This window comes from Balaenoptera acutorostrata, chromosome 13, assembly GCF_949987535.1.
Source record: "Balaenoptera acutorostrata chromosome 13, mBalAcu1.1, whole genome shotgun sequence".
Classification (NCBI taxonomy): domain Eukaryota; kingdom Metazoa; phylum Chordata; class Mammalia; order Artiodactyla; family Balaenopteridae; genus Balaenoptera; species Balaenoptera acutorostrata.
The window spans coordinates 8,746,808-8,774,468 of NC_080076.1; the positions used below are offsets into that span (position 1 = coordinate 8,746,808).

Here is a 27,661-nt window from a genome sequence, read left to right on the forward strand (position 1 = left end):
GTGTGTTTCTAAGTTTCATGAAATAATTTATTTTGAAGAATGTCTTGTGTGTAGCCTAGTGTTTTGATATACATGCCATTCCTCAAAATAAATTATTTTCATTTTTTATAAACAAAATATAACATACTTCACATACAAAAGGGTTAAAATTTTCCACATATCTAAAAGTCTCTACAGTAATAAAAGTTTATACTAAAAACTATATTAAAAGTTGAAATTTCTAATATATCTCAGAGAGAAAAGCTGGCTAAGAACAGCTAAAGGAAGACATAAAATGATAATATCTAATAACATCAAATTATAATGTTCTGTATTTAAATTACTACTATTTCACAACAGTAAAAGAATAGATAAAATTATTGTTTATTCTTAAATTGTTCAATAATTCTATGAGTAGAAGCAGGCTTTGGAAGAACAATAATGAATGGGGAAAAATTAACAGATCCATAGGTTTGACTGCTACACCACTGAATGGAAATAAAATATTTCTGAAGACAAAGTTGCCAAGCAAAATAAATACAATGCCATTCCTGTTGAAGGAATGGACACTGTCAGTAAATTCATTAGTTGACTTTGATGGCCTTTCCACTTTCAGATTAATTCATCATTTTCGTGAGAAACATCAATTACCACTCTGTCACATTAACTTTCTGAGAATGACCCATTATGTGACCTGAATGAAGGGAATCAGTTGCCAGAATGATTTAAGAAAACAAGCTTCCAAAGCGCTTCATGAGACCATGTCGACTAGTCCGTGGGGCTTTGCTCAGTCGAATACTGACCACTTTTTCCAATAACATTTCACTCGAAAAAGTATTGTTGGCAATGGGAAATACATACACTGCACATCAGCAGAATTAAGGTTTCACAAGCACAAGAATCTGTGCCATACATTGAAGAAAGCAAATCAGCCTTTACAGGACAGGTATCATAATTTTTTTTAAAAAATCGCTGGGAATTGCAGTTCTACTTTTCTCCATTACAGCAAAATGATGACATATTTTGATAAATATTAGGTTATATGTGTCTGTTTCCTCTTTGGTTGTTTTGTTATGTTTTATCACTTTATGGTGGTCACAAACCCCACTTTTCATTTCCTTTCCTCTCATTCATCTTTTCTTATCTTATTCTCTGTCCTGAAGTTCAAAGAAGTGAACAAAGGGAGAAACGGGACAAGTAAGAGCTCAGAAAGGGATTAGAATTAATAAAGTACTTACAGCTGTTTACTTTTATTTTTTTCTTTTCACCAAGCCCTGGAGAAGATGGTCCTTTCTAACACAGTCCCCTAGGTAGGGTTTTCTCACTCTAAAGGGACCAGCAACTTTCAGTGTCTTTAAGGTATTTTACACACAACTCTGTAATTTCTAGATAACCCACAGCAATGCATATTATTCTCATCCATAGAGCTGCAGATGAATTTTGCCTGGTGGCAGTGCAATTTATGTCCTTACCCCTCACAGAAAAAAAAATCAGTTTTGCATCTATTAACCAAATTCATTTCAGCATTCCTGGTTGTCCCTTGTCTGATACTTAGATACTTCTCTCAACTGGCTATAACATCTTACTGGTTTCTTCAGGAATGAATGGATTAAATAAAACCTTTCACGTGTGTTCATTTTATGCCTGTATGAGATTTATGAGTTTAGCATTTTTTAAATGATTATAGTTAATGATTATTAATTGAATAATATGTTAATCTGATTATGTTCTATGGAGTGCTACTTTACTCATTTAAAATATTTTATTTTATTATCCTTCATAACACGGAAACTCAAAAAGTAGGAGCTAAAAAAAGTATTAGTAATTTCTTTCCACATTACAGTGTGACATGAACACCCTACTTTAGATATCACCATAATTTTTAATACACTTCAAATTTTTAGTGACATTGATCTTGTGAAAGAAAATGAAGAACATTTTTTAACAAATATTTCGGGTAACTGAATTCAAATTTGCTGACTGCCTGGAATATGTTTTTAAAAATATGAAATATTAATGATCCCAACATATGTGTTTCTGCATATTCATAAGTATAAGTGGATTTTTTTTTAATGTTGTATGGAGATACACAGACTAATATCAGGCATCACCAGTACACTTACCTATTGGCAGTGGAGTCAGTTTCATATGTAGCTCCATTGTTCTCCTCTTAAACCACACACTTTGATTCTTTTATGTTTTCCAAAGCTATTCTCAAGCATCTTTGCCATCATTTAAAATGCAGCTTCATTCTGATAAGAGTATACTCAATACTGCTGCCGAAGGTCCATTATCAGATATCAGTTGTTCTGTCGATTATACTAAAGCCATGGAACAGTGCAACTAATACCCAAAGCAATGACAAACCAAAAGATCCACATGCTGAAGTTGTTCTAGAAAAGTCTGTGGCAGTGGTTTATGCTTTAAAAACAATTTGCTACTACTAGAGTAATAATTTTCCAATCTAGCCATTAAAAATTCAGGTATAGTGCTTTTTATTAATTGTAAAAAATTGATGCACACATAGCCTTAAACATAAGCTATAAAAGCAACTACCAGATGGAGATTTATGTGATGAAATCACTCGTGTGAGAAAGAATCTTTGTCTTTAAATTAATAGTACAATTTAAAATTGAAAGCCATTTTCTTTAAAAATGCATTCCCTATAATACTAAAGCTAAAAACACTATGTAAAAGTCCTCCCCTCCCAAATAAGTAGGATTTATAAAAATTTCATTGAATAATGAAATTGTTAAAACTCAAGAAATTAACAAAATTTATTGATATGGAGATTTCTATGAGCAGCAAGTAGACTTGTATCTGCCACAAATATTTGTTAAATGTGATTAGATGTAAATATAATGTGGTAAGATATTTTACATCTCTTTTACATCTCTTTAGAGATGATGAGTGATGTTTACAGTTGTGTCTCTTATATGCCAGCACCTATTTGCCCATCTCACTCATATATAGTACTTTTATGCATTTAGATATCTGGTAATTCTGTAGGGTACTTATATGCATACATATACATGTTGCTCCTTTATGGTACTTATGCACATAATTTTATACATATAGATTAGTTTTTATTGAAATGTTAAAACCATAATTTAGCTGTGTGTTATAATGACATCTATACTATTCCCTGGCCTTTGGCATGTTCCACATGCAGCTTTGATTCATTTGACATTTGGGGACATCTGAATCTTGATATTTTGACCTATGGGGATCTCTGTGGCACCAAGGATTTTGACCCGCAGCTACTCCATGACAAGTAATTATTTTGGTTTAAGTGGTGAGTCTGAATTCTTAATGAAGATTGTAAAAAATTGCTAACACCTCTTCCCAGCCATCAAAATGATATATGCTTAGGGAATAGTCTTCTGATTGATGAGCACTCCCACTGAGTTGTTCAGACCTTCCAGAATCTTCCCAGTTTCCAAGGTCTGTTCAGTTCTGGGCCAAAGAACTACATTGGTCCCAAAGAGCCCAGGTCTAAACTTAGGGTGGCCTGTTAACAGGACAAGCGACTGGCATATATACTAGCTCCAAACAGACCCCAATCAGCCCTCATATTTCCTAAATGACACACTTTATGCTACAACGGTTTGATATAACTAGAAAGGCATCAAAGTGGAATAGAGTGAATTACTTCTTCATCTGAGTTCCCATTCCACTTTACTCTTAGCAATCATCACAATGTAATATTGATAACAATTTATGTGTATATTGTTACACATAGATATAGTGTGTATATCTCCCCAGACAGACTGTAAGCCCATGCTAGGCAGGGATAAAGATTCATTCATCTTGGGACTTCCCTGGTGGTGCAGTGGTTAAGAATCTGCCTGCCAATGCAGGGGACATGGGTTCGAACCCTAGTCTGGGAAGATCCCACAAGCTGCGGAGCAACTAAGCCTGTGCACCACAACTACTGAGCCTGCATTCTAGAGCCCACGAACCACAACTACTGAGCCTGCGTGCCACAACTACTGAAGCCCACGTGCCTAGCGCCCGTGCTCTGCAACAAGAGAAGCCACCACGGCGCACCGCAACGAAGAGTAGCCCCCACTCGCCGCAACTAGAGAAAGCCTGTGCACAGCAAAGAAGACCCAACGCAGCCAAAAATAAATGAAAAAGAAAAAAAAAGATTCATTCATCTTTACATCACCAGCATCTAGAGCAGTAACTGACAAAGAGTATAATATAAGTAAATGCTTTTTCTGTTCAAGTGAACCAAAGGGAAACAGTTATTTTGATGACCAAAACTTGTTCCGTAATTGAAACAATTGTGCTTTCACAATTGGCAATCTGCAGAAATTTCTCTACAGATTTATCAGTTGTGTACATGTCAGAACCATACACCATTACGGATGGTTTATGAATCCGTATAATAGAAAATTATGATCACTGACTATAACAGTTAACTTTAGATATTTGCATTGCCAAGTCATGAAACACTAATCCAATTTAATCTTGCATTTGCAATAAATCCCTAAAATCACAAAGAATAAGGAAAAATAATATGGAATTCAATTTTTCTGCGCATTTAGCTATTAGAGCTCATATGAGTATGAACTACTTACATAACTCAAAAATATGAACTTTTCAAACTCACTTTTAACTCACTGTTAAAGGAATTGAGTGAAAAAAATAGAATTGTGTATTAAGGTACTATAGATACTTTCATGGAAGAAATAGAAACAAGCTGTATATGTTTTGTAGCATAATGACACTAAAACACATAAATTACACCTGCCACTAAGAGAATATTTTAAAAATCTAAAAACCACTTATCAAACAAATCCCATCCATAGCAGTAAATATGTCTGTTGGCTTTAGGACAAAACAATTCCAAAACAACCTAAATTTCCCAAAGTCAAAATTTGAATTTAATTCTGGCTTTAACATTTATGTCATAGCCTATAAAGGCTATTTGTAACACGATGTGTTTAATTGACTCAAAAATAATTTTTCTGAGACTAACTAAAAAGAAACCAAATAGGAGTGAACCAGCTACATTTAAATGTTTACACAGATACTTACCATAGCTACTGACAAATGCTTATTACATAGTTGCCCAAACTAACGGAGAAATATACTCATTGAAAATAAGATCAGTTGCGTGGAAAACTGAGACAAAGCTATAACAGGAAACCAAACACACAAAGGTTCATCCTTTACTTCATGTTTTTCTTCCTTTTGGAAAAGCTTGAAACTCTCAGATTTGTCATATTCTAACATCTTCATACAAAATTTGTCACACTCGCTTTTCCTATCATGAACAACATTTTATATATATTTTATATTACAATGGGAAAAGATCAAACTATCAGATATGAGATAGTACAAAAGAAAATATTCAGATTTGAGGTATGTGAAAGTTAAAGCAGCATCCACTAGACATCAGGGCAGGAATATACAGAAAGTGAGAACATTTGCTTCCAAAGAGTACCCATACCTTGTTTTTTTCCTGTAGTTCAATTTGTGATTTCTTGAAATCAGGACCTTGAGAGTTTGCAATTAATCTATTTTTCCTATCCAGGAGCTCTTCCATGTCTTTCACCTGGAACTTTAGCCTTCTATTTTCTCTCTCCAGTCCTAGTTTTTCTGTTTCAAGTATCTCCCTCTTGTCCCACTCGGATGTATTTTCAGCCTGCAATCTCTCTAGCTAAACACAGAAAACACAGAGAAGCAACATGTAGCATTTGTAATTGCCAAAAGGCCAGGCACCCAGCAAACAGGCCTCCACTAAGAAAGGTTCATGGATATGTACATTTACACAATTTTTAAAAAGAAAACTCTATTTGTCTGAAAAGTTGAGGACAACACAAAAATCCTAAGACCAGATCATGCCCTAGATAAATACACCTGCCTTCTTGGTTATGGCACTATTTCTATAACCAAACAGACCATATTGTCAAACAAACACATTAAGTGAAAAACTGATAATATTTTGTCAATAATTTCCACTCAGTTGATGAACATTTATCAGTTTAGAAGGCACAAAATCATTTCTTGGGCAATTCTGGTTGGATGGATATAGTTCATGTATTCATTGACTCATTCATTAAGTTATTTACTATACCTTTCAACTTGTAGGCACTGCAAAGAAAGACAAGTGAATGTAATAAAATATCATAAATGCCATGATTAAAGTACTATACAATATAGTCAAACTCACCCGAGTGAATGGCCAATTTGATTTTCAGGGAATAGAGGTTGGCAACATGATTAAAATATGAGGTATTTTAAAACTATTTGTTATGGATAAAGATTGAAAATTACTTATTTTCACACTTAGTTTTAAATGGCTTGATGGCAAAGTATTGAATAGTATTATACTATTTTAAAGTAGTTCTCATGACATTTTAAATTCTAAAAGAGACGTCAACATTAAGAAACTGTTAGACTTCAATAATAGCTTTGGAAATTAATTCTGTTTTAAAAAGTCTAAAAACTGCTTTTTCATACACATATAATTGTGCCATTATTGTCGAAAATGTTCTGTTCCCAAATCTAAGTGAGGCTCTAGCTTCTAAAAAACAAGAAATTAAAATTACATTCTTGGCACTAGACCTTGTTTATCAATTAAATATAATAAACTAAGGGATCAAATTTTAGATGACGTGATTTGACATTTGGGATGCCTGTTTGGGATATGAGGTGAAAACAGTATTTCAAAATGCAATTTAGAACATGACATGTCTTTAATTATTAAGATTAATGCTTAAACTTTTTGACTAACATCACATCACTTATCAGAATGAAAATAATAAAGTTGTAATAAAAGTCACCAACTTAGTGATGAAATATTAATTTTAGGAGAATAAATGTACTCTTGGTCAAGGACAAATATGATGCTATGTCAAGTCTTTGTAAAATTGTAGGCATTTAAAAGAAATTGCTGAAGTCAGTTTTATACCTAATAACAGATAAGAGGTACAAATAGGATTTTAAATAAGTAATAGATGGTTTGAATGAGTAAACTCTAAATTAAAAAAATAATAATTGAAGAAAGGAATTATATTAACAGTAATAACAACAAAGCTTACATAATGATGTGTGATTATTTACTATTTGAAGATTTTTAGTGACATACCAATTATCTGATAAATTTAGGTATATAACACATATCAAAAAAAGTAAAGGTTTTGTGAAAATTGGATCAGAAATATTATTAGCAGTTTTATTTTTGATTTCATTTTTCAAAATTCTTTCTTGTAAGATTATTCTTTTCTAAGAATCATACAAAAATCTACCACCTTAAAAGCCATTCAATTAAATGCAAGTTAAAATGATGAAAGAAAGATCAGGTACTATTTTAAACTTTCAGGGTTTTTTGTAAGAAATTCTAATAACTGATCAAACTGAAATGGAATTCCATTGATTTGCTTCCAATGATCAAGAGAAACATTCTAGAACATTTTAATTCTAACTCTAATATGCTATGAATTTTAACTAATAGTGGGTACTACTCTTAAATGAATTTCAGGTAATACAGGACTTATTGAAAAATATTTTCTAAAAACTTTTAACGTAGAAGTATATTCTAACCAGAGTAAACACTAAAATATTTGTTGATTTAATGACCTCCAATTTTATGAATATTAAACATTGAGAAAAATATATAAATATCCAACTATTCAGCTGTTTAACAAATATTTATTGAGTATCTTTCAGGCACTGGATATACTATTGTCAAAATACAAGTATATATATAAGTATAAATTGGGCAGCATCTTGTAAAGGAGAAAAACCCCTGGATGTTATGGGAAAGACCTGCAGTAAATTAGGAAATCAGAGGAGGTTATTTGAAGAAACAATATTTAAGCTGAAACCTGAAGTTTAAGAAGGCAGAGAGGCAGAATCAAGCTAAGAGTATCTCAATAAAGGGAAGTAGGAAATAGGTTTGAACATCATAAGATCCAAGAGTCCAATCATGAAGTATTAGGAGTTCAGGAGAATAAGTATGAAAACAAGTAGTCACTGATGCTTAAAAGCAAGGGTGAATTTAAGAATCGTTTGAGTTTCTTGTGAAAAAATGTAATATTGTGATTATTCCCAAGGATGAAATATTGGGTCATTTATTTTATTTATATAGGTATATATGTATATATATATGTGTTTATGTATTTGCTTCCTTCCTTCCAGTTTTACTGAGATATGATTGACATACAGCATTGTACACATTTAAGGTGTGCAGTGTAACGATTCAGTCATTTCTAAACATATTCATGTATAAGCTCGATCTTCAGGAATTGTCATTGCTTGATACTGCTGAAAGGACATCAATAATAGACTGCAGTGAACTCGATAACTAGAACGTAAGTTTTATGAAACCAGAACTGTGTCAGTTTGCTCATCAGCCTGGCACCTGACATGTGCTATGTCAGTGCTTCATAAGGACCTGTTGAAGGAAAGAGAAAGTACATACTGGTAGTCTCCAGGAAAAAGCTCCTCTGTACTTCAATTACAATAATTGGGCACAAAGTGAAATTAAGATACCATCCTAGAAGAACCAGTTATTTACTCACTATTACTTAATGCCAGTAGAATTTCTCAGTACATTTACTCAACTCTTATTAATGCTGTCATGGCTGCGTTGCATTTTGTGATAGGTGAGTACAGCGAGGTAAAGAGGATTTTCAGTAAAATTACCTAGAATTGAGTCCCAATTCTTTTTATCCTGAGAGCCTCTATTTTTCATTTATAAAATATGAACAGTATTTCCTACAGCTTAGCGTTATGAGGCAGGAATGATTTAGGGAAAATAGTTATTAAACTTTCAAACTCAACACAAATATTTCCTGTCATAAATATGTTTTCTAAAGAACAAAACATACCCACAGCCAACTCAAATAATGACAGGTGAAATACTGTATTGTTTTTCATCATGTTTTATCAAAATGACATCTTGTAAATGGACCTTTTCAACGGAGAAAAACCCCAACAGAATGCACAACATGGCGTTCTGCAGGCCAGTGAAGTGCCACCTAAAAACAATGTGCATGTTCCAGTAATTGATTGCAAATGTTCAGAATTTTCATTTCAGACAAGTCAGCTATAAAACCTCATTACAAGCACTGTGATTTTGGAAGTAAGAGGTAAAAAGCAGGAAGCTTGTTATTTCCTAGCAGTAGGAGATTATTACCCTTTTACTGAAGACCTAATATATTCCTGGTAAAGAGCTATATAGGTTATTTCCTATCCTTACAATAGTCCTGTAAGTTTGTATGTGCTACACAGGAGGAAACTGGAGTTCTAAGACTAGAAGTACTTCTCAAGGTGGGCAAAGAATCCAAGCCATGGTTCACCTAAGGTGTCTCTGTGATTCCAGTCGTGAGTTCACTCCACCTACACCACGCTAACAGATAGCCACTGATGTATGTGTATCCCCTTGCCATAGCAACCAACACACTCTGAATCCATTGTACTACACTGCAGCAAAGATTTTGTTGATGTTTTTCTTTTGTTTTGATATATTTTGGGGATTTTGATCCTTGCTTCGTTGCAAATTAACTCAGGAGAAGTGATTCTGTAGACTCACATTCAAAAGTGTGGAAACTGAAACCTAAATGCAGTGTGCATATTGCTGATGCCACCCCTCCCCCTCCCCTGGACCTTTTAACACTCTTCCTCTAACCGTGTCGTGGAATCACAAATAAGAAGTGGGGACACCTCTTCCTAGATCAGTCTACTTCCCTCCTGTCCACAGTTAACTATAGCTCAGTGATAGCTCACTGCCTCTTTTACCAAAAGTCAACAGAGCAATGACTAATTTTTGTAATAGGTAATGTCATGTGTATTTTAGTTGCTTTAATTTCATTTAAAATCCTTGGAGAATTTCTAAAAGTAAGGAGTCCCAGAACTAATTTGAAACCAAATGTATGCCAAACTTAAATACAGGGAGAGGGATCCACATGCGGAAACAATTACTCTACATACAGACACTAAACCTGAACAGAAATTAACCCAAAATGGATCATGGACCTGAATGTAAAGTACAAAACCATAAAACTCATAGAAGATAGATAGCCTAGGAGAAAATCTAGATGACCTTCGGTTTGGTGATGACTCTTTAGATACATCACCAAAGGCATGATCCATGAACGAAATAATTGATAAGCTAGACTTCATTAAAATTAAAAACTGCTCTAGAAGGACAGTGCCAAGAGAAAGAGAAAACAAGCCACAGACAAAGAAAAAATATTTGCAAAATATATCTAATAAAGAACTGTTATCCAAAATACACCAATAACTATGTAAATTCAACAATAAGAAAACAAACAACCCAACTAAAAATGGGCCCAAGACTTATGGATAACAGACATCTCACCAAAGAAGATATACAGATATCAAATAAGCATATGAAAAGATGTTCCACATAATATGTCATCAGGAAAATGCAAATTAACACAATGAGAGGGGTGGAGTCAAGATGGCGGTGTGGGAAGATGCAGAGTTAGCGTCTCCCCACAACTAGGGTGCCTGCCGGCTGCTGGTGGGGGGACTCTGATGCCCAAGGAGACGGGAGGGACCCCAAAGTGAACTGGTAGGACGTAAGGGGACTGAGGGAGGAGGAGAAGTGGAGGCCAGACAGGATTGGCACCCCTGAGGCCAGAGAGATTAGGAGAGGCAGGTGGGAGGGGCCCTGTGGGAGGAACGGGAGAGGAAGGGAGGGCAATTGCCCCGCCCACTTGGGCACGGGAGTCTGCTGAGCTCCCAGGTGAGTCCCTGCCCTCCAAGGCCCCCCTGTACCCCCCAGCCTCATTGGTCCTGGGGGCATAGGAGGGAGGCCAGGGAGATCAGGAGAGGCAGGCGGGAGGGGCCCTCCCAGACCGGAGGAGCAGGAGAGGAGAGGAGGGCGTTTGTCCCACCCATTCGAGCCCAGGAAGCCTGCTGGGCTCCCAGGTGAGGTCCACTGCCCTCTGAGAGCAGGGGTGGGAGGCACGCCTGGGCCCCTTCTGTACCTTGAGCCTAAGCCCCACCCCCACAGACCCCAGGGCCTTTTCCAGCCCTGGGGGTCCTAAGCATGGCTCTGCCCACTGCCCAAACCTTCTACTTGCTTAGGCCCCGCCCTCCACAGCCAAGGCCTTTTCCCCCTTTTTTTTCTTTTTCTTTTCCCTCCTCTTCTTTTTTACTATTGTGGTACTGATGTACCTTCCAGTTGTTGATTCATCTATATTTTTATTTTTATATTCTTTCTAACATATATGTTAGTTTCCTAGTCAAATTTTATTTTTTACTTTATTATTGTTCTTTTTTATTTTGCTGCACTCGTGGCTTGTGGGATCATGGTTCACGAGCCCGGAGTTGGGTCAAAGCTCCTGTGGTGGGAGTTCTGAGTCCGAACCACTGAAGCAGCAGAGAACCTCAGACCCCAGGGAGTAATCACTGGAGTGAGGTCTCATGGAGTTCCTCATCTCAGCACCAAGACCCAGCTCTACCCAATAGCTAACAAACTTCAGTGTTGGGAGTCTCAAGCCAAACAACCAGTAAGACAGGAACACAATCCCACTCACTAAAAAAAAAAAAAAAAAAAAATGAGATGGCAAAAAAAAAGTCACAGATGAAGGAGCAAGGTAAAACCTACAAGACCAAATAAATGAGGAGGAAATAGGCAATCTAACTGAAAAAGAATGCAGAATAATGAGAGTAAAGATGATCCAGAATCTCCGAAATAGAATGGAGGCACTGACTGAGAAAATACAAGAAATGTTTAACAAAGATCTAGAAGAACTAAAGAACAAACAAAGATGAGCAGCACAATAACTGAAAGGAAAAATACACAAGAAGGAATCAATAACAGAATAACTGAGGCAGAAGAACGAATAAGTGTGCTGGAAGACAAAATGGTGGAAATAAATGCTGAGGAGCAGAATAAAGAAAAAAGAATGAAAAGAACTGAAGACAATCTCAGAGACCTCTGGGACAACACTAAATGCACTAACATTCGAATTATAGGGGTCCCAGAAGAAGAAGAGAAAAAGAAAGGGTCTGAGAAAATATTTGAAGAGATTATAGTTGAAAACTTCCCTAACATGGGAAAGGAAATAGTTACCCAAGTCCAGGAAGCACAGAGAGTCCCATACAGGATAAACCCTAGGAAAAACACACCAAGACACATATTAATCAAACTAAGAAAAATTAAAGTCAAAGAAAGAATATTAAAAGCAGCAAGGGAAAAACAAAAAAAAAACATACAAATGAATCCCCATAAGGTTATCAGCTGATTTTTCAGCAGGAACTCTAGGTGCCAGAAAGGAGTGGCAGGATATAATTAAAGTGTTGAAAGAGAAAAACCTACAACCAAGATTACTCTACCCAGCAAGGATCTCATTCAGATTCGATGGAGAAGTCAAAAGCTTTTCAGACAAGCAAAAGCTAAGAGAACTGAGCACCACCAAACCAGCTTTAAAACAAATGTCAAAGAAACTTATCTAAGTGGGAAACACAAGAGAAGAAAAAGACCCACAAAAACAAACCCAGAACAATTAAGAAAATGGTAATAGGAACATACATACTGATAATAACCTTGAATGTAAATGGATTAAATGCCCCAACCAAAAGACACAGACTGGCTGAATGGATACAAAAACAAGACCCATATATATGCTGTCTACAAGAGACCCAATTCAGACCTAGGGACACATACAGACTGAAAGTGAAGGGATGGAAAAAGATATTCCAAGTAAATGGAAATAAAAAGAGTATGAGATATGAGTAGCAATACTCATATCAGATAAAATATATTTTAAAATAAAGACTGTTACAATAAAATAAAGACAGTTACAAGAGATAAGGAGGGACACTACATAATGATCAAAGGATCAATCCAAGAAGAAGACATAACAATTGTAAATGTTAATGCACCCAACATAGGGGCACCTCAATACATAAAGCAAATTCTAACAACCATGAAAGGAGAAATTGACAGTAACACATTAATAGTAGGGGACTTTAACACCCCACTTACACCAATGGACAGATCATCCAAACAGAAAATAAATAAGGAAACACAAGCTTTAAATGATGCAATAGACCAGATAGATCTAATTGACATTTATAGAACATTCCACCCAAAAGTGGCAGAATACACTTTCTTCTCAAGTGCACACAGAACATTCTCCAGTATAGGTCACATCTTGGGTCACAAATCAAGCCACGAAAATTTAAGAAAATTGAAATCATATCAAGTATCTTTTCTGACCACAATGCTATGAGATTGGAAACCAGTTACAGAAAAAAAACTAAAAAACACAAATATATGGAGGTTAAACAGTGCACTACTAAATAACCAAGCGATCACTGAAGAAATCAAAGAAGAAATTAAAAAATACATAAAAACAAATGACAATGAAAACACGATGACCCAAAACCTATGGGATGCAGCAAAAGCAGTTCTAAGAGGGAACTTTATAGCAATTCAATCTCACCTCAAGAAACAAGAAAAATCTCAAATAAACAATCTAAACCTACACTTAAAACAACTAGAGAAAGAAGAACAAAGAAAACCCGAAGTCAGTAGAAGGAAAGAAATCTTAAAGATCAGAGCAGAAATAAATGAAATAGAAATGAAGACAACAACAGCAAAGATCAATAAAACTAAAAGCTGGTTCTTTGAGAAGTTAAACAAAATTGATAAACCCTTAGCCAGACTCATCAAGAAAAAAAGGGAGAAAACTCAAATCAATAGAATCAGAAATGAAAAAGGAGAAATCACAACTGACACTGCAGAAATACAAAGGATTATAAGAGACTACTACAAACAACTATATGCCAATAAAATGGACAACCACGAAGAAATGGACAAATTTTTGGAAAGGTACAATTTTCCGAGACTGAACCAGGAAGAATTAGAAAATATAAACAGACCTATCACAAGTAATGAAATTGAAACCATAATTTAAAATCTTCCAACAAACCAAAGTCCAGGACCAGATGGCTTCACAGGTGAATTCTATCAAACATTTAGACAAGAGCTAACACCTATCCTTTTCAAACTCTTCCAAAAAATTGCAGAGGGAGAAACACTCCCAAATTCATTCTATGAAGCCACAATCACCCTGATACCAAAACCAGAAAAAGATATCACAAGAATAGAAAATTACAGACCAGTATCACTGAAGAACATAGATGCAAAAATCCTGAACAAAATACTAGCAAACAAAATCCAACAGCACATTAAAAGGATAATACACCATGATCAAGTGGGATTTATCCTAGGGATGCAAGGATTCTTCAACACGCAAGTCAATCAGTGGGATACACGACATTAACAAATTAAGGAATAAAAACCATATGATCATCTCAATAGACACAGAAAAAGGTTTTGACAAAATTCAACACCCATTTATGATAAAAACTCTCCAGAAAGTGGGCATAGAGGGAAATTACTTCAACATAATAAAGGCCATATATGACAAACCCACAGCAAGCATCATACTCAATGGTGAAAAACTGAAAGCATTTCCACTAAGATCAGGAACAAAACAAGGATGTCCACTCTCACCACTCTTATTCAACATAGTTTTGGAAGTCCTAGTCACAGCAATCAGAGAAGAAAAAGAAATAAAAGGAATACAGATTGGAAAAGAAGAAGTAAAACTGTCACTCTTTGCTGATGACATGATACTATACATAGAAAATCCTAAAGATCCTACCAGAAAACTACTAGAACTAATCAATGAATTTAGGAAGGTTGCAGGATACAAAATTAATGCAACCAAGAAATCTCTGGCATTCCTATACACCAACAATGAAAAATCAGAAAGAGAAATTAAGGAAACACTCCCATTTACCATTGCAACAAAAAGAAAAAATACCTAGGAATAAACCTGCCTAAGGAGGTGAAAGACTTGTACTTAGAAAACTATACAACACTGATGAAAGAAATCAAAGATGACATAAACAGATGGAGGAATATACCATGTTCTTGTATTGGAAGCATCAATATTGTGAAAATGACTAGACTACCCAAAGCAATCTACAGATTTAATGCATTCCCTATCAAACTACCAATGGCATTCTTCACTGAATTAGAACAAAAAATTTTACAATTCATATGGAAACAAAAAAGACCCCGAATAGCCAAAGCAATCTTGAGAAAGAAAAACAGAGCTGGAGGAATTAGGCTCCCTGACTTCACACTATACTACAAAGCTACAGTAATCAAGACAGTATGGTACTGGCACAAAAACAAAAATATAGATCAATGGTACAGAATAGAATGCCCAGAGATAAACCCACTCACATATGGGCACCTAATTTACGACAAAGGAGGCAAGGATAGACAGTGCAGAAAAGACAGTCTCTTCAATAGTGGTGCTGGGAAAACTGGACAGCTACATGTAAAAGAATGAAATTAGAACACTCCCTAACACCATACACAAAAATAAACTCCAAATGGATTAAAGACTTAAATATAAGACCAGACACTATAAAACTCTTAGAGGAAAACATAGGAAAAACACTCTTTGACATAAACCACAGCAAGATCTTTTTTGACCCACCTCCTAGAGTAACAGAAATAAAAACAAAAATAAACTTAATGGGACTTAATTAAACTTAAAAGCTTTTGCACAGCAAAGGAAACCAGAAACAAGTCAAAAAGACAACACTCAGAATGGTAAGAAAATATTTGCAAATGAAACAACAGACAAAGGATTAATCTCCAAAATATACAAACAGCTCATGGAGCTCAATATCAAAAAAACAAACAATGAAACTAAAAAATGGGCAGAAGGGCTAAATAGACATTTCACCACGGAAGAAATACAGGTGGCCAAGAGGCACGTGAAGAGATGCTCAACATCACTAATTATTAGAGAAATGGAAATCAAAACTACAATGAGGTATCACCTCACACCAGTCAGAATGACCATTATCAAAAAATCTAGAAACAATAAATGCTGGAAAGGGTGTGGTGAAAAGGGAACCCTCCTGCACTGTTGGTGGTAATGTAAATTGATACAACTACTACGGAAAACAGTGTGGAGGTTCCTTAAAAAAATAAAAATAGAACTACCATATGACCCAGCATTCCCACTACAGGGTATATACCCTGAGAAAAGCATAATTTAAAAAGAGACACATACCACAATATTCACTGCAGCACTATTTACAATAGCCAGGACATGGAACCAACCTAAATGTCCATCAACAGATGAATGGATAAGGAAGATGCGGCACCTATATACAATGGAATATTACTCAGCCATAAAAAGAAACAAAATTGAGTTATTTGTAGTGAGGTGGATGGACCTAGAGTCTGTCATACAGAGTGAAGTAAGTCAGAAAGAGAAAAACAAATACCGTATGCTAATGCGTATATATGGAATCTAAAAAAAAAAAAGGTACTGATGAACCTAGCTGCAGGGCAGGAATAAAGAGGTAGACATAGAGAATGGACTTGTGGACATGGGTGGGAGGGTGAAGCTGGGGCGAAGTGAGAGTAGCATCGACATATATCCACTACCAAATGTAAAATAGTTGGCTGGTGGGAAGCAGCAGCATAGCACAGGAAGATCGGCTTGGTGCTTTGCAGTGACATAGAGGGTTGGGATAGGGAGGATTGAGGGACACTCAAGAGGGAGGGGATATGGGGACCTGCGTATGCATATGGCTGATTCGCTTTGTTGTACAACAGAAACTAACATAGTATTGTGAAGCAATTATACTCCAATAAAAATCTATTAAAAATTAAAAATTTTTAAAAATTAAAAAACTAAATATTTCCTGCAAAAACTAAAAAAAAATAAATTAATTAAACAATGAGATACAACTACACAGCTGTTAGAATGGCTGAAATACAGAACATTGACAACACCAAATGCTGGTGAAGATGTGGAACAGCAGGAACTCTGAGTCATTGCTAGTGGGAAGGCAAAATAGCACAGCTATGTTGAAACAGTTTGGTGGTTTCTTACAAAACTAAGCATATTATTACTATGCTATCTAGTAATCGTGCTCCTGGCTATTTACCCAAAGGAGCTGAAAACTTATGTCCACATAAAAACCTGCACACGGATGTTTATGGCAGCTTTGTTCATAATTGTCCAAACTTGAAGCAACCAAGATGTCCTCCAGTAGATGAATGGATACAATGTGGTATGTCCACACAATGGAATATTGTTCAGCACTAAAAGGAAATTAACTATTAAGCCATGAAAAGATATGGAAGAAGTTTAAATGCATATTACTAAGTGAAATAAGCCATCTGAAAAGACTATATTCTGTATGATTCTAACTATATAACATCCTGGAAAAGGCAAAGTTAGAGAGACATTAAAAATATTAGAGGTTGCCAGAAGTTGCAGGGAGGAAAGGGGAAAGGTGAGAGTAGGGAAGGATATATAGGTGGAGCACAGAGGATTTTTAGGGCAGTGAAAATACTCTGTATGATACTATAGTGATAGATACATATCATTATACATTTGTCCAAATCCATATAATGTACAACACCAATAGTGAACCTTAATGTAAACTATGGACTTTGGGTATTAATGATGTGTCAATGTAGGTTCATCATTTGTAACAAATGTATCACTCTGTAGGGGATGTTGAAAATGGGAGTGTCTATGGTGGCGGGCATATGGGAAATCTCTGTATCTTCTCCTCAATTTTGTGGTAAACCTAAAACTTCTTTAAAAAATAAAGTTAAAAAAAAATTTAAAGAGAGGGCTTCCCTGGTGGCGCAGTGGTTAAGAATCCACCTGCCAATGCAGGGGACACAGGTTTGAACCCTGCTCTGGGAAGATCCCACATACTGCAGAGCAACTAAGCCCATGGGCCACAACTACTGAGCCTGAGCTCTAGAGCCCATGAGCCACAACTACTGAGCCTGTGTGCCACAACTACTGAAGCCCATGCTCCTAGAGCCTGTGCTCCGCAACAAGAGAAGCCACCGCAATGAGAAGCCCACGCACCGCAACAAAGAATAGCCGCTGCTTGCCACAACTAGAGAAAGCCCGCACACAGCAACGAAGACCCAATGCAGCCAAAAATAAAATAAAATAAATAAATGTATTTTAAAAAATTTAAAGAGAAACTATTTATATTTTGGATACTCATCTTTTCTCAGATACATGTTTTGCAAATATTTCCTCCTAGTTTTTGGCTTATGTTTTAGTTATCTTAGCAGTATATTTCACATAGTAAAAGTTGTAAATTTTAATAAAGTCCAAATTAACTTTTTTTAATAAAAAAGGAGGCCAAAACTTGTATCTCAGATTGAACATGAATCAAAAGCAATGCAAATTTAAAAAGGACAATGCATCTATGTCTAAATGAGTCAGTATATGTTATAGCAAGAGAATGACAAGAGAAATGTATTCATAAAGGCTTTACTGATGCCCTGGTAGAGAACACTTATAAATTTCACAAGTAAACCTCTAAATGGTTATTTTGGACCCTTGATTTTGCAACAGCCAGGTAGTCTCAAAAATTCTTAGTGGTGTTACAAAATTTCGTAAGCAAATATTTTCCTCATTTCCATGCAGAAGTTGATAATTGTCCATATATAGCCTAGCAACTATTAAGATAAAAAATATGAATGAACACTTGCTATTATCCCAAATGATTTTAACTGTTTTATGAGTGTGTCCAAAACGGTCAGAGAAAAGCTTTAACATAAAACAAGAACAGTGAAATATGCTTTCCTGCAACTCTCCTACCAAACTTTTATACGCTACAGTGGATTTCTTATAAACTTAGTAAGGCGTGAACCTTTACAAAAGCAGTACTTACAGAATTTGAGAAGTGAAGCACAACAGAGGTTTTAAAATGTGGATCTTGTTGCAGAGATAATAGGAACCAGAGGTTTATATATGATATATATAATAGGAATTAATTTTGCCACTCACTAACTACAACCTCAAGTGTGCTCTACTAGGAAAAACTATGTAAATGTAAAATGCTTGATAAGATCTGCATCAGGAAATTAAGCAAACCATAAAGGGTAGACCCTCTTTATTTCCAGAATCTCTCCTAAAAGTAATTTTAAAAGTAGACAAACTATCTTGGCCCCAGGGATGGTCTTCTCAGAGATTCTGATAGCTCTCAGTGTCTAAATAACATGAAACTGCTGATACCACCTAAAGCAAGGTTTTCCACTCAACTGAGATTATGTTTCATGTTAATCCATGTATTTATTTTTTCTAAAGGATTAACAACCATTTTAATTAGAAGTTATATTGACTAATTATACTCTGATGGTTCAGATAAAATAGAAAGTTAACTTTCATTATTATCAGTGAGCTGTAAAGAAGAAAAAAGTACACAGTACATGATTTACAGGGGGGAAATAGTAGAAAAGGAGATGGTAGAGTGAATTAAATCTAGAGGATGATGATAAAAATGAAATAGTGCCAAAAGTATTAATGAGAACCCCCTAAATCACCACTTTACATCAAAAATGACTTAGTGTAACAATTTTATGTTTTAATGTTGCTTTTTTAGTATGTTTGGAGGGAAATCTGACAAAAGAGATATATTGATGAATTCTTTCAAAAACATAGTGTAAGAATAAAAAATTAGTTCGTCTTATTGATTAAGCCAGAATCACACAGTCTTTTAAAGCATTAAACTGAGATTGTTCATTAAAAAGATGAATATTATAATGCAAGTTAATTCCTTCTATTCATCTTTAATCTAAAGTCAGTGCTTTTTACTGGCTACTCTATTTACCACTGGCTTCCAATGACAACTCTGTTGATAGATCAACTGTCCATATGTGGGTGGCTCTGTGTCTGAGCTCTTACTCTGCTGTTTCTTTGGTCTACCAATCATTACACAAATGTTACTCTATTTATAATATATATATATTTATAGATATAATTTTTGCTGGTATATACATATTAATTGGTCTTATATCCAGTGGTATCTCTAAACTCTTATGAATTATATTTTTTAGATTATTTGGTGTTTTCTAAATAGATAATTGCACCATCTGTGATCATTACAGTTTTGTATCTTTCCAGTTCTTGTAACTTCTTCTTTTGTTGAACTGCCTAGCATCTGATATAGAATGTTCAATAAAAAGTGATACCATGCTTCTAATAGTTCATCATTAAATAAAATATTTGCTCTAAAATTTTGTTACTCTATCAGGTTTAAAAATTCACTTTGATTCTTAGTGCGCTAAAATGTTTTTCCCTATAATCATGAATTGAGTTGTAGCAACTGAAAGCGAACTTGTAGATAACCACATAATTGATTTTTTCTTGTACTCTGTTCAGTGTGCTGACTTATATAATAAGTGATCTAATGTTATAGTGTACCTTGCATTCCTGTGACAAATCAAATTTTTTATTCACCATAAGATTAAGACTACTCGTATTTGGTTAGTATTTTTGCCATTATACTTATGTGTGAAATTGATTATAACCTTCCTTGCTGATATGACCCTTGCTTAGATGCAGTATAAGGATTAAACTAACACAGTGGGAAGAATTGGGAAGTTTTTCCTCTTTTTTCTCTTTTCTAGAAGATGTTCTATAAAACTGGAATTATCTACTTTGAATGGTAGAACTTAACCATAAAGCATTATGATGCTGGAGTTTTATTACAAAAAGAGTTTTAATTCACTAATTTTTAATTTACTTTATTTAATGTTATAAATCAATTCAGACGTTCTATTTTTATAAGAGTCATACTGGGTAAGTTATATTTTCTGGCCAATAATTCATCTCATGTAAGATTTTATTTTTATTAGCATCTTCTGCTCTATCTAAAGCTGTGTCCCTTGTATATTACTAGTGCTTTCTAATTATAGCTCTTAATTAATTCTGCCTGAATTCATTTTTTTTTCAAAGAACCAACTTCTAGCTTTGCTAACTCTATTTTATATATATATATATATATATATATTTGTATTTTATTAATTCCTAATATTGACTTTCCCTCTTTCTACATCCATTGTTTCTTTTTTTTCTGCTAGAATTTAGCTTGCTAATTTTTTATCTTTGTTATTGGGTTATTCTGGGTACTTCAAGAAGCAACTCTTACAACTGGCATTTTAAATGCAATGAATTTATTATGGGGAATGCCTATAAGAGATAATGAAGGGCAGGGGAGTCAGGAAAGGCAGAGAACAGTCAGATTGTGGTCAGGATTGACTCTGAGTAACAGAGAGACAGGGAAAGAAGGAAAGTTGGGTCCAATCATCTCAGACATCAGTGCCTTCCAGGGAAAGGTAGGTGAGAGCACAGAGGAGCTTTATGAGTCAAAGTCGCTAGTGAGAAGGGTTGCATCCCCCAAAACAAGGAAGCCTGTCTTTGGCTGGGAGTAGTCTATGGCAAGTGCAGTGTCATTGCCTGGATTTCAGAGTACAGTAGCTGGGGTCCTGGGTTAATTACATTCCCTGTAATTGAGATCTGAGAAGCACTATCCCACGGCAGACATAACTGTTTCCTAATACAGTCATTGACGTTATAAGTATCCCTGAGTTTTGCAGCATCCCTCAAGATTTCAGCGTTTTTGTCCTTCAGTCTGAAATTTCATTAAATTTCTTTCTTTAACCTATATTACTTAGATGTCTGTTTTTCAATATCCAAATAAATGAGTTTCTTAAAGTTATCTTCTGTAATCAATGCTATAATAGATGCCCACCTGTGGTCAAAAAATAGTATCCTTTGGGGATCACAATTTAGAACACGACCACAGACTAAATCTCTCTTTTTCAACACAGCCTCCAAAACCCAAATATGGAAAGAAATAAAATCATCTATTCCATAAATATAATTTATAGATAGTGTAATAGAAACTTTGATTCACATGCAAGAGGGACAATAAATATCCAAGAGCAGCAGAGCATTCTCTGGAGACCATGTGGGCACAGAGTCAGATGGGAATTGTGCAGAAGAGAGAACACCAGTCAGGGTGGACTCCCTGTAAGGGGAGTCACATCACCTACAGAGGGAAGTACTAACAACGGATTTGAGACCTGGAGGAACAGAACTAGTCACTAGTTTCTGGATATTTTTGGCCCCTAAAAACGTTATACTCAGGACTTCCCTGGTGGTCCAGTGGTAAAGAATCCACCTTGCAATGCAGAAGACGCAGGTTTGATCCCTGGTCAGGGAACTTAGATCCCACATGCTGTGGGGCAATTAAAGCCCGGGTGCCACAACTAGAGAGGAGAAAACCCACACGTCACAACTAGAGAGAAGCCCATGCGCCACAACTAGAGACAAGCCCATGCGCCACAATGAAGAGCCTGAGTGCCACAACGAAAGATCCCATGTGCTGCAACTGAGACCGGACACAGCCAAAAATAAATAAATAATAAATAAATCTTTTAAAAAAATATTATACCCACCAAGCTGTATTAATAGGCACATAGGAAACCAGTGTATTTTGAACACATCAAATGTTGTAAAATATAAAACACATCAAATCATTTTCCAAATGAGTATGTTATGCTCAGTTATACCTTCCTCCCATTTTGATTTTTTTTCTTTCAACCTCACAGACGGTTGAAACAGAAGGCTCTCACCTTTTTGATATGTACCTTACCTTCTCCTCATCCATTCAACCAACAGCCATGTTGAGGGCAACTACCATGAACCAAGCCCTACTGCAGGATGAGACTAAGGTCTCCACCATCTAAACTGACAGGCCTCTGCTTCACCTTTTATGCCATATTCATATTAACCTGGGATTTCGATGGAAGAAGAGAGTGTGACTGCTCATTTAGTTTAAAGCACACGTTTCCAGAAGTTCATATGGAAACATGTTTTCTAAGGGAAGCATTTTTAAGGATGGCAATAGGAAAGTTCTAAATCTAATGCCTCTAGCATAAAACAATATTTCTCTTTACTGGAGATTTGAATCCTGATTCAGTGCAAATATACTGTAATAACACTTTTAGCAAAGCAGTTCTGAATTTGAAGCATTGAGAGGAATAATTGATATGATGCCATGAAAATATAAATATATTAATATGAATTTGCTAAGTTCACTTGTTGCCACCATGGAAAGCAGTAAACAGGATCTTGAAAGAATTGTACAGAGCTTATGGGCCAAAGGACCAGGAAAAGTCCCAAATGCATGTGTGTGACCCAAAGAGGACGAGACATAGAGGGCATCACAGTGGAGACCTTAGGTCACCTGAGGACACTGAGTAAACACTAGGTGCCTTGAGGTTGGTTAGTTTTAGGTTGGCACCAAAACATGCAGGGATTTCTGAAGACGTGGCCTGATTCTGAGACAAACCAACATTTAAGAGTTTTGATTAACACAGTTTCTTCTATTACCGCCCACATCCCAATCTTTGGTAGACTGTTTTCTATCCAACAGAAGTTAGTAAGAAATTTACAGTTAAAGAAACTAAATCTCAGATTGTAATTAAATCATCAATCTAACTTAGCTAGAAAACTTTTCCAAAGACCTAGTTACCAGGGAAAAGCTACTGCTGTTGAGATACCCGAGCAAAGATGTTTAAATACTTTATTCTACTCCACATAATTTAAAACCCTTTTTGAAAAAATAAAACCTGTTACTCACGGCACTTAATACTTCCTGCAAAAGTGATCACAAGCTTTCATCCATTATTTGATTTTGTGTTTATCAGTTTTCCGTAACTCCAGGACAAGTGACAGTTTTCGTCTTGGATAATTAGACCATTTAGACTTATATTTGTCTAAATGACCAGAATGCATATCCATGTGTGACAGTTTGATTTTCACTTTTCCCAGAATATTATTTTTCTCTAATGGTTTACTCATATCAAATATGTTTTTATAGATTCTGTTTCCTGAGTTTCATCAATATGAACTCAGAGTGTGCCAGAATGCTTAAATCCATACCACTAACAGACTTCTAAATTACCCTGCTTGCAAGCATCAGTATCCTCTTTCAAAATTATATAACCAGGGGCTTCCCTGGTGGCGCAGTGGTTGAGAATCTGCCTGCCAATGCAGGGGACACGGGTTCGAGCCCTGGTCTGGGAAGATCGCACATGCCGCGGAGCAACTGGGCCCGTGAGCCACAACTACTGAGCCTGCGCGTCTGGAGCCTCTGCTCCGCAACAAGAGAGGCCGCGATAGTGAGAGGCCCGCGCACCGCGATGAAGAGTGGCCCCCACTCGCCGCAACTGCAGAAAGCCCTCACACAGAAACGAAGACCCAACACAGCCAAAAAAAAGTAAACATAATAAATAAATAATAAATAAAAATTTAAAAAAAAATTATATAACCATTTCGGATACATTCACAGTATTATCAGTAACCTAGCTCTCTTTGCTGGAACATGTAAAGTCGATAAGAGGTATGAGATACAAGAGATTTAAATCAATTCAAATCAACACCTATTGTGGCAATCTCAGAAAATTAAATTATTATGGCACCGGATTTCTAGTTATATAACAGCCTCCTCATAAAGAAGATTCTATTTAACTATGTTAGTAAATAAATCTCAGGTACTTAAAATTTTAAATCTAAAATTCCTAACTAGGTCAGCTCCCCCGCCATCATGCACATCTGTTATGTAGCTCCCGTAGAGCTGAAAACATGCAATTAACTGTAGGATTTTTGATGACTCCTGTGTCTCTCATTGAAGGCAGTTCTCTGAGGACAGGCCCATTTCTACTTTGGACGCCACTGAATTACTAGATCCTAGCACAGTAGGTACTATAAAATATTTGCAGAACTAAAAATTGAATTTGTAATTTAAGAAAACACGTTGAAAACATTTTCTCTTTTTAAACAGAGAACAAAACATTTTTCTGCCCTCTGTATTTTCCCCCACCTTACCCGAAATAAAAAAACCTGGTAATGAATTGCTCCCCGTTAGACTGTGTTACTCTTCTAGTGATCAAAATATTCCCTCCATATCAGCATAATTCTATAGTTGTGTAAGAGCGAAAGGAGGAATTTTTTGCTTTACTGTCAATATCCCAGTATTTAAAAAAGACTTCTCAATATATTCTCCTACTCAACAGAAATGCTCTAAATCTTTACAGGTCAGAACATTCTTTTTATTACATTTATTTCCTGGCAATACTGCGGTCTCTAGCTTTCTCACCTGCTACTCCCTTTATCATTTACAGTCCTTACATCTACCTTTCCCCTTTACGTGGGTTAGATGCTGTTTATCATTCACATCTCATCCTCGACACCTTTTCTATGAACTCACATAGATCACTATACATTACCCATCAAAGTACGTAACACACTGTGTTTAACTGCTGCGTTTGTTTCTTTGTTTTCCACTGTGCCTATCACTCTATCAACTCCTCAGTGCTTAATTCCAGTACCAAGGACTCTGTAGATGGTTGATAAGTGTTTGTTGAATAAATTATTGACAATGAATGAATGAGCATACAAATTACTTATTTTGTTGCCTTGCTTTGTTTTTCACTTCACTATCATTTTGCCTATGCGGAGAGAATCCAGTTGGTACACACATGGAGGAAAGTTTCCTTAAACCTCAACAATGATACAATTTCTGGGTGTGAAAAAATTTTGTTACAAAATGTTTATGTTTTATCTTGCATAAGCAAAATAAAGAGGACTACTTATATAATCACAAGTTAAATTTAACATGTTACCCATCTGGGTCTTTTTTCCTTAATTGGGAAGCAGCATTTTAAAAGTAAATAAATAGAGACATTCTGAAAGAGAGAAAAAATGAATATACTTTGTTCCTTCAATTTATATCATATTGCAGTCAGGATTAGGAAGAAAAAGAAATCATTTAAAGAGCATTCTCTCATATTATGTGGAAAGATTTTAATCCTAATGAAGTATCAAAGACAATGAGTGTCAACGGCATGGGGATGGGGACACATCTAGAGCTGGAAGAGCCCATTGTGGGTAATTCGCTAACGTGAGGAAGGGAATCTGTGAAATGAAGGACTAGACTGTACCTTTAAGGTTCTTTCCTGCTCAAGAGTTTCATGGTCTTTGTCCATATAATCATTAAAGACTTGCCTTAACTGTCAATGCGTGAAGAGATATATGCAAGACACTTGGTGATTCAGGAATGGGAAAATGTATCCTACTCCTTTGGAAGATTTACAGACTAATTTTGGAGCTAGATTATTCACATTAAAAGATGCATTTCCCCCTGTCAAACATTTATTGGAAACCTATTTGGCACCAGAAACTGTGCTCAGTGCAGTTGCTGTAAGACAGTACCCTTAAACTCCAAAAAGCTTACAGTTGAGGAGAGGAAGAACACACACATATAGAAGTATTCTGAAGTTTTCTATGGGATATCACAGAATTATCTACAATGTTACTAATATCTAAAAATCTGGATTGTCATTCCAATATAGGATGTACTAAATGAAATTTGAATGACAAGGGAGAAAACATGTATTTCTTGCATACCTACTACATACACATAATGTACAATTTTTAGTACTTTACATATATGGATGAATTAATCCTTTAGATGAGTTGTTACTTAAATACTATTTTGCAGATAATCAAACAGACTTAGAAAATCCATGTAGTTAGTAGGAAGTCAGACAGCAAGTCAGTGCCAGGTTAAGAACTTGGACCCAGGTCTCTCGGATCCCAAAAATGGAAATAAAATGAGGGATACATATTTTCAGAGGAGTATGTAGAAAGGGTGGAACTTGTCATACATATTGAGAGAAGATTGGGATTTTTTAATTGAATTTTTATTTTGAGATAATTGTACATTCTTAAGCAGCTGTAAGAAATGATCAAAATAAATCCCATGTGTACTTTTTCTGGTTTTCCCTAATGATAACATCTTGTAACTCTATAGTACAGTATAATAACTAGATGTCAATAATAACATAGTCAAAATACAGACCATTTCCATCACAAGGATGCATTATGTTGCCATCTAATAGACACACACACTCCCCTCCCATCATGCCTTCATCCCCGGCAACCACTAATCTATTCTCTCCATTTCTAAAGTTTTGTCATTACAATACTGTAATATAAATGGAATCATGGGCTATACTGTCTTTTGAGATTGATATTTTTCATTCAACATGCTTCTCCACAGATGCACCCAGATTGCTGCATAGATTAAGATTTCATTCCGTTTTATTGCTGAGGAGTTTATCCCAAGGTATAGCTGTAATGGCTTTTAATTATTTACCCATTGAAGGTATCATTGTTGTATCCAAGTTTTGGTATTTGTAAACAAAACTACTTTAAAGATTCATGTATAAGTTTTGTGTGGATATAAGTTTTCATTTCTTTGAGAGAAATGCGCAGGAGTACAATTTCCTGGTCACATGATAGTTGTTATTTGGGAACACACCAAACTGTCGCCCAATGTGATTGTCATCATTCACATCTCCTGCAGCGAGTCGGGTGATCCAGTAGCTGTGCATTCTCACCAGCATTGCTGTTGTCACTAATTTTTATTTTAGCCATTCTGATAAATGTGTAGTTTTATCTCACTGTGGTTTTAAGTTGCACTTCCTTGATGATTAATGTGTTGACACCTTTTCATGTGCTTATTTACTGGAGACAAATTATCTTGGTTTTCTTTCATCTGAGAATGTCCTAAAAGGTATTTTCACTGGATATAGCATTTTGAGTTGACAATTCTTTCAGAACTTGGACAAAAGTGTGCCACTTCTTTCTGGTCTCCATGGTTTCTGATGAAATTTTCAATGTCATTTGGATTTTTTTTTCCCTGTAGGTCAGGTGTAATTTTCTTCTTGGTGCTGTCAAGATGATTATTT

General features: G+C 35.6%; 1 protein-coding gene across 3 annotated transcripts in view; it reads right to left on the minus strand.

Annotated features, from left to right (window-relative positions):
* The window catches only part of CCDC102B (coiled-coil domain containing 102B), a 222,667-nt gene that overhangs the window by 113,817 nt on the left and 81,189 nt on the right, over positions 1–27,661 (minus strand). For all 3 annotated transcript variants that reach the window (XM_007189940.2, XM_057526837.1, XM_057526836.1), the window contains exon 6: positions 5,441–5,650. In XM_007189940.2, coding sequence (XP_007190002.1) covers positions 5,441–5,650 — 210 coding nt within the window. The remainder of the gene's footprint in view (positions 1–5,440; positions 5,651–27,661) is intronic.